At 35.7% G+C, this 15157-nt stretch overlaps 1 protein-coding gene across 8 annotated transcripts in view; it reads right to left on the reverse strand.

Annotated features, from left to right (window-relative positions):
• Positions 1–660: 660 nt before the first annotated feature.
• LOC116880907 (sodium channel protein type 1 subunit alpha) overlaps positions 661–15157 on the reverse strand; it is a 152539-nt gene continuing 138042 nt past the window's right edge. For all 8 annotated transcript variants that reach the window (XM_032880360.1, XM_032880359.1, XM_032880353.1 and 5 more), the window contains 6 exons: positions 14448–14729; positions 11983–12036; positions 10317–10454; positions 8154–8258; positions 6086–6356; positions 661–3946 (listed from right to left, as the gene is read on the reverse strand). In XM_032880360.1, coding sequence (XP_032736251.1) covers positions 2769–3946; positions 6086–6356; positions 8154–8258; positions 10317–10454; positions 11983–12036; positions 14448–14729 — 2028 coding nt within the window. In that variant the 3' untranslated portion in view covers positions 661–2768. The remainder of the gene's footprint in view (positions 3947–6085; positions 6357–8153; positions 8259–10316; positions 10455–11982; positions 12037–14447; positions 14730–15157) is intronic.

A 15157-nucleotide genomic window follows, 5' to 3' on the forward strand; every position in this document is an offset into this window, starting at 1 on the left:
AAGTCCAGCCCCAGGTCTAACGGAACGAATAGGGAAGTGATGACCAGACTTCTGAGTAGCTTTGGTTGTAGAATGGGATTGTCTGACCCAAAGTATAACTTCATGTTGCTGAATGTACCCCTGCCAACTGAGAGCAGCTCGAAAAAGAAGGATCTGAGGAATAAATACCCAAGTTCACTCTCTCCCACTGGTGCTTTCTTTGCTGGTGCTTCCCAGTTGGGAGCCAGAGGGTAATGGAGCCCAATGATGCAACACACAAAATCACCCTCCCACTGAGCAGGATGGAGAAGCATGGAGCATGGTTCTAGCGGAGCAAAAAAATACCCACAAGGCAACTTCTAATTTTGTAAATACAGATTTAAGGGCTTCGTTTTGAACCTCAAAGGGCCATCCACCATTGCTCTGGCTCCCATACTATTTTTCCACCTAAAGCCACCAGTTTATGCGCTGGTATCAGTTCCTTCTAGCAGAGTTCACACCCTACCTCTTGTAGCCCCTGGAAGGTCATTCCTCCTAGTCCCATTTCTATGCCAGGTTTTCTTACTATCAGCTCAGGTAGACCCGTTTGTGTGTGTACTTTCCTTTCTCCCCCAACTTGTAGAATAAGATAGCTTCATCTTCTCATAAAATTCTTTTAACAAAAAGTAACTGGGCAAACAATAAAATAAAAAATGTAATCTTTATTAGTTTCACACATTTTTAGTGTTGGTTAGCATCATTTAGGGTAATAGTAGCATTTTCCAGCATGCAGTTCACGGATACAGTTTATCTAAGTAATTTTAAGAAAAAGAGGAGCCTATGGTTTGCTTCTGTAAGAAACACAAAATGTCCTGACGTAATTGTCTATTTAAGTTTACTATTCTCTGTTCTTATGGGAAAAAAAATTGCAGAACTCGCATTATATTTAGAGCAATCTAGAGCAGCATGACTCCAAAGAAATGAAAACATAAACAAAAGTTAGAAAGAAAAGGACAAAAATGAAAAATAAGCATTACCTTCAATTAGCTTGCGCAGGCACTACCAAAAATGTAAATAAAATTTTATACCCTTTTCCAATTGCAAAGCATAATTTGGATGTGACTCGTGAACCTATTTTGCCCCTTAAGATTGTGAAATAAGCTAGAATTAGCAAATGTAATAAAAAAGCAGGAATCTACAACTACCCAGTCTTGTTTTCTTTTCTTATTTAGCAAATGTCTTCCATGAAAAAGTATTATGGACAGAAAGTAAGAAAAGTGACAGTGATATCAACCCGAAGATAATTTCCTCTTCATATTTATATACATAACGCTGAAAAATAAAATAAAATGACTTTGTACAGTATTTATATTTGCTTATAAAATTCTAAACACATTTTTTAACAGGTTAAGCAGTGTTTGTTGTTGTTGTTTTTCTAAACATATCTGTACAGTCTGGCTATACACCATATGTTATTCACTTAAAATTTAAAAATAACCAAAAAGCTATTAAAGTGCTGCAAACTATTGCTTAATGACTAAAAGAAATGAGATCTGCTGAACAATTTCCTTGTCTTTACCACTGACATATGGTTTCTCATAAATGAGATTCTGAGCAGTGGGAGAAAGCAGATACAGCAGCATGGTAATAGAAACATGCACTGATAGCATCCAGTCTATCTATAATGGTACAGAATACAATATATTACCTGTGTAAAGCTTGCACTCTACATTTCTTGTGGTACATATTTGATGCAATAAATACTGTGCTTAGGTCATTATTTGTTTGCCCAAACGTGCACCACAGGGTAAAATGACTATTTACATAATAAATAGCATTTCATTAACATATACAGTTGTCAACCTTGCTGAGCTGAAGATGGCTAACTAAAGTGCAGGATTAAGCAGAAATTTATAAAGGGTTCTTTTGGTCATTTCAGTCTTCAGGGGAGAAGCAATGCTCATTTCTCAGTTGTTATTATTATTTTTTTTAAATACAATAAACAGAAACACAACATTTATGACTCCAGACAGTTGAAGGAAGTTTGCACCTGCTAAGATTTAATGGCCTACCCCCCCAATAATGATCTACTTGGTCTGGGGGCTGGATTTGACAAAACAAGATCAGCAAAGCACCTCCAATTATCACCCAATTACCCCTCCCAGGAACATGGATGGAATTTAAGAACTCATTGTTTTCCTTGTGACTTTTTTTTTCATGCATGGTCTCTAAGTGCAGCATGCCCTCATGCAAACCACGCCTTTGTGCAGATGGGAGGCCATGTGATTGCGCTAACCCCCAGTGGCATACCTGTTGAAGAGGCCCTTTGTCTATTTCATAACAGAAACCCCATTTACAAAAATAGTCACATATAATAAACAACGTATGGATTAAAAAAAAGATGAATCCCCTAACAGATTTTGTAAAAATGTGACAAATGTGGCAGTTGAAATGCAAAGAGTGGATAAAATTACTACACTAAAGTGTTTCGTGTTAAACAACCCCCAAATTATAGGTGTGCACCCCTTTGAACTGGTCCCTACAGTCTGAGTAGCCATTTTGTCTCTGTCTTCAGCAGTATCAGCTGGTAGTGAGAACAGTAACCTCCTGCCGAGGTCGTCTCCCCTTTACACAGAGTCACAGTTTTCTGAAAAGGGGTCACTGTCTTAGTGTAGGCACTGACCTTGAGTAGATTTGTGTAAAAACAGTCAGTTTGGCATTGACCTCCTCAAGGAGTCCTGTTGACAAAAATACATCACGTTCACAGGCTGTAAACAATTTGCCACCCATTTATTCTTATTTGTTTCCATTTATTTCCCTTTGGCTTTTTCATCTTTGCCTTCTTGCTCGTGTTTTTCCACAATTGGCTTTGTTACCCGATCATAAGAAGGTGGACAAGCTGCTGTGGACATGGTCAGGTCAGTTTTCTCTGTAATTGAGTTTTCATTTATTCTGTCAATGATCATGTCTTCTTTCACAAGAAGATTAGCCCCACCTTTGATTTTATTTTTATTATATGTAAATGAAGCTTGTTTTACAGTTCGCTTTAAAAGGTGGCGCCTGTAAGCACGCTGAATAATAACGGCAGACACCTCCTCTTGTTTTCGTTTTAAAGTCGTAGTTATTGGCTGATAAGAGACCTTTGATGGGTTGGAAGCCATGAAGCGTTCTTCCATCTGTATTCGGAGAGCATCCATCTCTCCACTCTCTCCCAGAACCCGCTTTGTAAAAGCAAATAAGATGTCAAGACAATGGATTCGGTCACCACTGACCATGGGCAAATCCATGGCAATGAGCTGGAGTTTGTTCGGTTGTGGCAGATTGAGGGGAGGTTCGAGAGCGGCTGCAAACTGAGATAGTTTTTCAAATTCCATGAACTGGGTGGCATCAGGATCAAACTTCTCCCAAACCTCATAGAACATCTCGAAGTCATCCTCACTCAGGGGCTCTGCACTTTCCTCAGTAGCAACACTGAAGTTCTCCAGGATGACAGCGATGTACATGTTCACCACAACCAGAAAGGATATGATGATGTAACTCACAAAAAAGAAAATCCCCACTGAGGGGTTCCCACAGTCTCCCTTAACTGAGCTTCCAGGGTTTACTTTATTAGGATCGCAATCTGGCGGTTTACTGTTGAGAATAGGTGCCAGCAGTCCGTCCCAGCCAGCAGAGGTGGTAATTTGGAACAGGCAGATCATGCTGTTGCCAAAGGTCTCAAAGTTGAACATGTCATCAATTCCAACTTCCCTCTTAACATAGGCAAAGTTGGACATTCCAAAGATGGCGTAGATGAACATGACCAGGAAGAGCAGGAGGCCGATGTTAAACAAGGCAGGAAGGGACATCATCAGAGCAAAGAGCAGCGTGCGGATCCCCTTGGCCCCTTTGATCAGACGCAAGATTCGACCAATCCTGGCGAGCCGGATCACTCGGAACAGGGTAGGGGACACAAAGTATTTTTCTATCAGTTCAGCCAGAAACATGCCTGTGGATAAAAAATGATAATAGCAACCTTTGAAGAAGCTATCCATTAAAATAATAATTACAGTTCTGTTAAGTCTCCAACATAAAGTTAAGAGCTTGAAATTCAGTTACATAATCTTAAATTTGACATACATATAGCATATGTAACTGTCTATAATAATACTATAAATAAACCTTAATTTCGACATTCAGTATTAAACTCAACTTGATGTAGACTAAATTGTGTCCTTTCTTCCTCACTGCCCACCCCCCCCCACCTCCGATTCATATGTTAAAGCCCTAACTCTCCAATCCCTGGTATTTGGAGATAGGGTTTTGAGGAGATAATTAGGTTTAGATGAGGTCATGAGGGTGGGGCTCTCATGGTAGGATTGGTTCCCTGATGAGAAGAAACACTGGAGAACTTTCTCTCTCCCTGCCATATGAGGACATAGCGAGAAGGTAGCCATCTACCAGCCAGGGAGAGAGGTCACACCAGAAACCCACCATGCTGGCAGCTTGATCTTGGACTTCTAGTTCAAGAACTGTGAGAATAACTTTCTGTTGTTTAAGCCACCCAGTCTGTAGTAATTTGTTATGGCACTCCAAGCTCAGACAATATTCAATAACAATTTTACAATACTTCTTGTCTTACAGGAATGTCTAAAGACTACCTTTAGCTTATACAAAAATCCCAAGACTTGGGGCGCCTAGGTGGCTCAGTGGATTAAAAATCCCAAGACTAAATCTAAAAAAAAAGTTAAAAATTATGAAGTCTGTTTGAACAGCAGTACCCAAGGATATAAGTACACATTTATATGAAAACAATTTACAATTTTTTTTTTCTGAAATTGCCTATGGAGTCCTTATCCATCTAAAGGTATCTATAATTTTTAATGCTGTAATTTTTAATGCTATTTTCATCTCTCCATGAACTTGGTACTTGCCTAAGATTCCACTATAATATTATACATACATATATATATATATGTGTGTGTATATATATATATGTGTGTGTGTGTGTGTGTATTCTGGTATAAATTTTAGAAGGATCCAAACTAAAGCTCTTACTGGTCTCCAGTGTCTAATGTTGGTCTCTCAGCCTGCTTCTTTTAAGCCTTTTTCTCCAATTGCCCTTTAAATAATGAAATAACGATTCTCATTCTATAAAGAGTAAGTTAGTCTAAGTACGTGTGGGTGTGTGAGAGAGGAAGAGAAAGAGGAAGATAGATTGAGAGAGAGAAGAGAGGTGAATACAACCTTAGTATATTTTCCACAACTGATTACACCATAGATTGTTGTGGAAATCAAAGGCTACCTGGAACATATGGGTTAGATATAAGACCAACTTCTTCAGAGGGGGTAATGGCATGAAAATCTACCCAACAGAGGTACCCCATATTGAATGGTAAAATGTTGACCCAATCATATTATCTGGTTTAGGGAAGATTGAATACTTCAGGCCCACAGATAGACTTCATCACTTCCTTTTAATGAGATGACCTATTGCTCACATGATGTGCTGTACATTCCAGACTTTGAAGTAATAATAAAAGACATAATAAAATGATGTCCCATACCAACCCACCTCCCCTTGTGCATCATTACTACAGCCCCATTTTAAGGTTATCTAGAAAATCTCTACCTGATACCCTTAAAGAAACTACCATCTGTATTTGCTAACATTTTGTTCTTATCTTTATTTTCTTTTCACTCTATACCTTTCTTTATCTTGCCACCAGCTTCCACTCCTATCTACATCTTGATGGCTCTATGCCTGTATATCTGAAGTAGTGTCCCTCCTGAGTACCAGACTAAATTTCTAGTTCTCTTCTCATCAGAGGCATTTAGATGTTTTACAAATTACTCAATGTCGACATGTCACACACATTTTTGTCTTAGTTAATAGATCATTCCCTGTTCAAATGAATGGGAATTTACCACTAGATTCACTATAGCCTAAAATAGTTAGGCTAGGATACAATTCTACACATATAGTAAGAGCCTCATTTTGTAAGAAAAATAAACACACTGGATGAAATACATAAAAAATTTCAGAGGAGTTATTTCTGAGTGGTCGCGTGACCTCTCATTTAAACTTGACTGTTCCAACTTTTACTTTTCTTAAACTGAACTTAGGAGATTTTAAAATACTTCTTACCTACAATGGAGAGAATAACAACCACAAAATCAAAAATATTCCAGCCTATGGTAAAATAATAATGGCGGAGGGAGATGAGCTTCAGCACACACTCTCCAGTGAACAGCACTATGAACACCAGGTTGATGCGTGACAAAATGTTAGTCACATAATCACTCTGGTCATCTGTTTCTACCATCATGGTGACCATGTTGAGACAGATAAGAATCATGATGCTTATGTCAAAAACTTGTCTGGTTACAAAGTCAAAGACCATTCCTTGAAATTTGTTCTGTAGGGAAACAGAAATGCTTTTAGCAACAGAGGAGTTTACCTCTACATATTAGCATCTGCATAAGCACTTTCTGCATTGATTAACTTTCTAATATTATACATAGTAACCACTGACCCTGAATTTCATAAAAGATGGCTTGCACATTAATTTTTTAAAATTTTAGCTATCGCAATTTCTATTTACCAATATGTATTCCACAGAATAACAATCCCTGTCAAAAGAGGATTTCTGATAAGAAATACTGCATACTACACACTTCATTCAGAGGCACAAAATGCAGATTAATATATTAAGACTATGCAAAGTTAAGAAACCTGCTTACTTTTGTTTTACAAGAATATCCTATGATCAGTTGGTCCATGCTGCTACTTCAAAACACAGTATCTATTAACATTCCATTTGTCTTATTCTCAAATAATTATTAAGGGGAGCTTGGAATTTCAAGAACACATCTATAACATATGCATTTAAAGCCTGTGTATGGCAATATTGGTGTTCTTTCACCAAACAATCCTTGCTGCTTGACACAAAATGCTGAGCCTACACAGGAATAATCAGACCAGAATGACATTCCTTATGCTTTGATGTCAAAAATTAATGTCTCTGCCAACGATCTGTGATTCTGCTCCCCATTTCTGCCACTTTTAGTCCCTGCCGGCCATTGTCTGACTCATTTTCCAAGGCCACTTGGGAACTCTGAGGTTATCATCATCATCTTCTTCTTCTTTTTTTTTTTTTTTTGATTTTACTTATTTATTTGACAGACAGAGACCACAAGTAGGCAGAGAGGCAGGCAGAGAGAGAGGGGGAAGGAGGCTCCCGCTGAGCAGAGAGCCCGATGCGGGGTTTGATCCCAGGACCCTGGGATCATGACCTGAGCTGAAGGCAGAGGCTTTAACCCACTGAGCCAACCAGGCACCCTGAAGATATCTTCTATCTTACATTTTTCCTATGCATAGTTGACCCATTTCTCCGCCAGTGTTAAGGCTTACCAGAGAACAATGTGTATTTCTCATCAAGAAGACAACTATCGGCTAGCACGCTGTGAATGTCACTAGCATTTTGTTTCCTAATATACCCCAGGAATTATTTTAACTCCTTAGATCATCATTACAAAAATCAATACAGTGTGGGATAAGCCTTCTCCATTTCACAGGAGTTGTTTGGTGGTTTTATCATGGAAACATGAGAAGTGTTATTTACCATCATGAATTGTATTTATTGACCCTGACTTCTGAAGACATTAGTAAATTCTAACTTTACAGCCATATATACAAACAGTAGATACTAGAATTCTTTTGTTCTCCACTCTCCACTTGTTCTCCACTAATAGAGGAAATACCTCCATTAGAGGTATTTCCATACCTCTAATGGAAAATAAAATGGAAGTAAGATATTATTTCACTCAACACTTTGTCTGTTTGTTAAACTAGCAGAAAATTCCATGTATTTTAACCCCATCCAAGGTTTACTCCTCTCTTTAAGATTACTTGGCAAATACTCTGGAGTTATATGACCAACTTTTTTTTGTGCATTATCACCTACTTATGGGTCTTCACCATTTAGTTTGGATTCTTGCTGTAAATCCCCTCAAAATAGGGTGTATTTTGTTTCTTCTTTTTTTTTGGTGGTCTCTCTCTTATTAAAAATTTTTTACCATTACCATAAAAGGCATGAATTAATGAAGCTCTAATCTTTTCTGCTGGAAATGTTAGTTGCTATCTCTTCTATGAGAAAACCCATGAAATTTTTTGTTTTTGTTTATTTTTTCCCATATCATTTGATATTTCTTACTCCTGGTCGAGGTATAGGCTTTTGTGGCTTTTTCGATCCTAATTTTTTCATTGCATTATAGTATTTCTTCTGTTCTTCTGTCATAAAGATGTCTTGACCTCCAAAGTATAGAAAAGAAAAATAAAAATTGGTTAAAACTGTGTCCCTTTGCACATAATTTTTCAATGTTAAAACAGGAAAGGGACAGTCAAAAAAGGAAATGGATACAATAATTATGCCTAGAATTTTGAATTTGAAAAATAAGAAATGGATTTTTTAGGTACTACAGTATTATTTAATTCTCTAATTATCCAATATTGACTTTATTATTTTCATTATTATTTTATGGCAGAAAAAAAAACCAGAAACTGAGAGGCCATATACTCAGTGAGTGGTAAAACTTGATTCACTGAAGCACAAAATACTCAGTTCCTAATGCTATACATAGTGTTTTTCATAAGTTAAAGATAGTGATTTTCTTATTCCTGTGTAGCAATGCATTATAGTATGTATATTGCAAGACGGGTTAATGTTACTCATAAGATGCCACTTTCACTCTGCCAAGAATTGGAACAAATGGATAAAAAGGAAATGGGCTAAGTTGGTAGAAGAGTTGGGGATACATCAGAGATCATTAGTATGACAAGGATGTGATAGGCCAGGAGGCACAGAGGATTGCAATTTTGGCCAGTAAGTGAAATAAAAACCTGACATTGACCATAGAATATTCATAACAGTAAAAGGGGTTGGGGACAGGAATGTTCTATAAGCATCTCATACAACAGAAGAACTCATAAGAAGAAAATATACTGAATAAATAAGATGAAGGAATAGTAAGCAAAGGAAGAAATACAGGTGGCAAAAGCACTCAAAAACATGTTTAAACTGACTAGTAATAAAAGATATATTAATTCAAAACAATTTTCATTTATCAAATATGAAGTATTGCTGTTGGATGCCAGTGAAGCAGTGCTGACCTGTATGGATATTATGGATATTATTGTAAGTGTGATTATGAGTATGATCAGGCACATTATATGGGAGAAGCAAAATACTTTAGAAATTAAGCAAAAAAATAGTTACTCATTTTTTTTGCATGAAGACTTTTGACAAGGCACTTTTTAAATCATTGAAGATTAGAAAACATAAATCATCAATTTGTTGGGAAATGGCTAAGTAAATTATGATAATGTATATAAAAGACTTAACAGAATGGAAATATATTTACGTTAAGTCAAAAAGGGAATTTATATATATATATACATATATATATATGTATATATATATATATATGCAACATCTCTTTTTTTTTAAGTAGGCTCCACACCCAGCATCAGCCCAACACGAGCCCAACACCGAGCCTATGCTGGGCTTGAACACATGACCCTGAGATCAAGAACTGAGCTGAAATCAAGTGTCAGAGGCCTAACCAACAGAGCCACTCATGTGTCCCAACAATTTACAATTATAGATAAAATAATTTTGGTACTAAGAACATATATGGAAAAAGCATGAACAGAAAATCATAAAATGTGAAGAGTGATTACCCCCAAGTAATGACATTTCTTTACCTTTCATATTTTCTATAATGTGCATATATAATTAGGATGATAAAATGGGCTTTATAAATGATAATGATAAAATAAAGAGCTGTTCAGTTCAACCTGGAACTAATAGTTTATAATGAAATACCAGGGAGAAGGAGGTAGAAATTATACATGAAGGAAAAGGAAAACTTGGAGAAGAATACGTCTTATACTTAATTTATTTGTGAACATTCTAAGGGTTTTGACTAGAAAGTATATTTTTAGGAGGTAAATTACAGGGATGAAACAACAAGTTGACCTTGGAAAAGAGACAAGTGCTTGGGTTCTTTTCTAGTTTTTTTTTTTTTTTCCCTAATTATTCTTTCCCAAAGGGTTGGAAATGTGGCCCCTGGATTAAAAAAAAAAAAAAAAAGGAGGAGAGAGGTTTTGTGGAGTTATTTAATACAGGAATATGGAGCACAGTTGCTCTTGACTTTCTATACCCTGAAACAGGTGGGTAGTGAGTTGCCAAAGGAAAGGATGCAAATTAGCTCTTAACATATATGCTCACTTGGCTTCTGAATCAAAGTACTCATTTAATGGAGAAAACAAATACTTCTACTATCTCAGTGGGAGAGAGAATATTAGAAATACTTATCTTCTTTTTTTGCTGGTTGAAATTATCTATGATGACACCAATAAACAGGTTCAAGGTAAAGAAGGACCCAAAGATGATGAAAATAACAAAGTAAAGATACATGTACAGACTTTCCTCATACTTAGGCTGGAGTTCCACCTACCAAAGGAGAAGAGTTTGTAAAATATCATAATACATTTTGTTGGTGGAAGTCACTGGTGCTTTTTCATGAGAATAGAAAAGAAAATGCCTAGTAATACTTAGCAGTAATTTTCTTTTTCACTCTGAATCAGCTATTCTATAATTAGCCTTTAGAGATATTTTCATGTAAACAAATATAGTTATTGTAACACTTTAGAATCTATTTTTACAACTATAAGTACAACTAGTATCTTGCATTCGGAGAGTAGAGTGCTAAATTTGGTAAATTTTTTAAAGGACTGAATTTCCATATTTTAAAAATTATTGATGAAAAAATTTATTCCAGAAAATATGTGTAGACTATGCTTAGACACAAACATTTGTGTACACGTGAATTTATCTGGCAAACAAGAATTGAGTTACTCACTTAGGTGTTCAGCATCATACCTTTAACATTACAATAGACATTGAATTTTTTAGATTGAGCAAACACCTTGACATCCATCTTACAAATACTCGATTGATAATTTAGTCTTTGGATTGTACTTACAGTAAGTTATCAGTGAGCTACCATATATCACATAGTAGAGGGTAAACTATTCACCCCAGATAGTTCCCTGAAAATTCATGTCCTTCTAAAAGTAACAGTTAAAACCAACCTCACACACAAAACAAAATTGTAGTAACAAAGAAATAACACAACTCAGGAGGGTATCAGGAAAGTACTCAAAATAAAACTAAATCCACTTATGGCAAGTGTACATCAAAAAAGATAAGTGAGCTCTATTGGGTCAGTTTAAAGATTACAGAGACAGAAGCTATTTTTCATGATAATAGACTAAACAGATTGGATTTCAGAGCAGAATGATGAAGAATAATAAAACATACTACATTTTTACATGGTGTTGAAGAGCACAGTTGGAATAAGCAGGGATTTCTGTTCTCTCCTTGAAGCCTGGAAGAGGCTATTATAAGAGAAACCAAATAAAATAGGTCTTTCCTTTGTTGATACCAAACTTAAGGGAAATGTTGATCATTAAGTGATAACATCATTGGTAAAAGCTCCAGTACATTTATGGATGTTAAAACCATGTAAAAGAATGAATTTGAAAAGGATTATTATAGAAATCTAAGGATGCCTGGACAACATCCCTAACTTCCCACACTGTGTATTTATGGAGACTAACTATACATTTCAACTACTGACAGCAATCATATATTTTTTTCACATTTGCTTTTCCACACCAAAACTATTCCTGATTATTTAATAGTAGATAAAAAGAGAGCAAAACAGAAAAATATTCAACAGAAGGATATTCATTAGTTATTAAATATATGAATGCGTTACTTTTTTAAAATTTGTTTTGATTTATTTTAGTAAGATCATTCTGATAAACACTGCTATACTTGAATAATAATTTGAGTCATGTTTTTCCCTTTTTAAATATAGTCATCATAGAATCACCCCATTTGGCTGCTACACTCTGCTGAATTAATTTTAGTACCTAAACATATTATAAGAAGGCAGGATATAAGGAATACTTACATTTCTGGAATCAACTGCTGCATACATTATATCCATCCATCCCTTAAATGTGGCCTAATAAAAAGGACATGCATGCTTTACTTTGGAATAATTCAGACCTGATGTTTAATAAATATGCTTACTCATCTATTTTTTTTCTTTAAAGGAACACTTTTGAAAGGCATTTCAAAACAAATTTTACATGGATTTTGGACCAATACCATATCTTAGTAAGACTTTTCATTTCTAAAACTCATAATAAACAAAATGATTATCTGATATGTCCTCCTGCTTGATAACTAAGTCACAAATACTTCTCAAGTCCTTAGAGTTAATAGAATAATGCAAATTTGAAGTGCTATTGAAATTTGGTGGAATACTTTTAGGAAGCTTCACAAATGCCAACACACTTGACAATATGTGTAGGGGGCAATTAATTACAATTTAGATCTCCAGTCATCCACTGAAGCCCATCTGTCTGCTGATGACAGTGGCTGAAGGTTTAACATTTCTCTTGATCATAACAGTCTGAGGATCATATAGGATTATATAAAGTCATGATTGCAACTATTCTTTTAAGAATTTTGAAGCATAGCATCCAGAAATAGTCTTTTATTCTATTTTTTTTCTCTGTAGTTTCTGATGAAAGTGAGTTCACATGGGCAAAAATGGAAAATAATACAGTAGACACTGGGTGTACCAGATTCAAGAGACATCCCACGTCTATTAAAGTATTATAATTTGTTATTTGTCATAGGACATACATTTTAAACCCTAGAAGTCTGAGAGGATTGTTCTTAGCCAGTGAGCAAGTCTAGCAAAGCTTTCGGCAACTGTATCCCAACACATCTTTGTTTCCATAACACTAACACTTGTGAAGTGCAGGATGTCATGGCAAGAAAGCCAAAGAAGGGTGGGTGTGATGGCAGGGAAGAAAAACTAATGATTCTTAGCTAGAAAATAGAAGCTGTCTGTGTGTCAGAGAGGGAAATGTTGAGTGTCAATGGCTGAGGTCAATGATAGAACAAGACCATTACACACTAGGTACAGGAACAGAAAAAGCCATTCAAGGAACCATTTCAATCAACAGAGGTGATTCTGCATAAAGGCAACTATAAAGTAGTACTTTAGAGTGGTGGAATTTATTTAATGGCTTCCTGCAAGAGCTTTACCCTACATTTTCAGAATTATTTAGCATTTTAAGGAATTGCTTGAAAATTTTTTTCCTTTCTCAATTTTACAAAGGAAGTGATACACTTTAGTGATTTTTACAAGTGTGGTTATTAATTAAGGGTTAGAATAAACTCTCAAGAAAATGTCATCGTGGGTCCACAATAATATTGAAAGAATTCATACTTGCCAGATTTTTTTAAATCCCTATGTTAATTGCATAAATATTCAGAGTAAGTGAGAAACATGGAGAAGGGAAATCGGAATTCCAACAAGAAGATGGGAAGAACTTGTAAAGGCATCATAGTACAGACACCTCTGAAAGAGATGCAAGAGGGTTTTGACCAATGCAGATTTGTTTGCTTGTTAGTCTCCTGGTTGAGCAATTGAAAACATAATCCTGGGGAATAGGAATGGATTTCTGCCCTAAAGCTTCTGTGGAAAACAAGGAAAGAACTTTTATAGCCTTTTTTTTTTTTTTTTTTTTTTAAACTGAGTTTTCAGTGGCCAAAATAGAGCAAGATCTTTCTGAGTTTTTCAGTCTGGATTCTGTTTTTAGCCACTGCCTTGCTGTGATGCAGATCCTGCCAAAAGCAGCATCAAATGCAAATCCTTAAAGGGCCACCACTTTTTGCATTTTTGTAAACTGTGAACTATTTTTCTCTTTCACAAATCAGGCTTAGAAACCCAGTAGGAAAAAGCATGAATATTTAGATAAAATAGACTTAAGTAGTTGCACTGAAAGGTCATTTGAAGTGAGACCACAGCTGTTTGTATTTCACTTCTGGGTTCAGGCACTATTCTGTGTTATTTCTATTTCACTATGAGGATCTAACCCTAAAACCTACATATCATTCATTCCCCGGTCTTCAATCCAAATCACACAACTCAGTAGTAGGTAATTGGCACAAGTTAGTTCCGATCCAATAGTTGTGTTAAGTGTGTATGTTTGGGGAGGTTGATCCATCAGCGACAAAAGCTCTCCAGTTGCAATGGGGAAAATAATAGCATTCTTAACAAATGATCAATTTGTTTATATGGGAAGAGAGAACAATATGGGCAGGGAGAAAACAAAATCTTTGGGAAGAAGTCAAATAGCTGGTCACTGTCAACTATGCTGCACTGCGTTCACACGGACCCAAGCTGCCACCCATCTGGGCTCATACGGTTGTATTCCTAAATCAGAATTAGAAATAAAGTATGCTATAAACCTCCTTCGTAATAACTACACTCTTCTTAGTAACTTAGATGTATGTCATTACTTTGTTATTATTCCAAACAATAAACAAATTTCAGAGAAAAGAGTGTTCACTTACAACTTGAAGCAAAGAGAGATACCCAAATCCTACATTATCAAAGTTTACTTTCACATTTTTCCATCGGGCAGTCTCATTTCTTTCTATTAGTTTTAGGCAATCAGAATGATTATTCACTTCGTTGATGTCAAACATGTCACCAGTTGTGGTGTTAATACAGTGGTAGAATTTGCCAGCAAACAAATTTACGCCCATGATGCTGAAAATTAGCCAGAATATAAGACAAACCAGAAGCACATTCATGATGGATGGAATTGCTCCTAAAAGGGCATTCACAACCACCTAATACACAAATGGAAAAAAAGAAAAGTCAGAATTCTTATTTGTTAAAAAGGAAAAGACATTCCCCTAGTAATCTTTGGTATTTCTTTTTCTTTTTCTCTTTCTTTCTTTTTTTTTTTTTTTTTTTTTGGATCAAGACTATTCTAGGACTTAAAAGCAAAGCAAAAAAATCTTAAAATGAAATCCATTTGTTCTTAAGCAATACATTTAGGGAAACAAATATAGACAATATAACAAAGAAAGAAGAAAAAAAAGTTTAAAGAAAGAGAAGGGGAAGTACCAAAAGGTTAAAGGAAAGGCAAAATCAGAGGAATTTGCTGCCAGATGAAATTATAATATTTGTTGTTTATTAGAAAAAAGAGAAGTAGGAAATCCTAATACAGAAGATTAATTTTTAAAAAGACAATATATTAAATAATGAAACTAAA

This window comes from Lontra canadensis, unplaced genomic scaffold (genome assembly GCF_010015895.1).
Source record: "Lontra canadensis isolate GAN:19392208 unplaced genomic scaffold, GSC_riverotter_1.0 scaffold69, whole genome shotgun sequence".
Lineage (NCBI taxonomy): Eukaryota > Metazoa > Chordata > Mammalia > Carnivora > Mustelidae > Lontra > Lontra canadensis.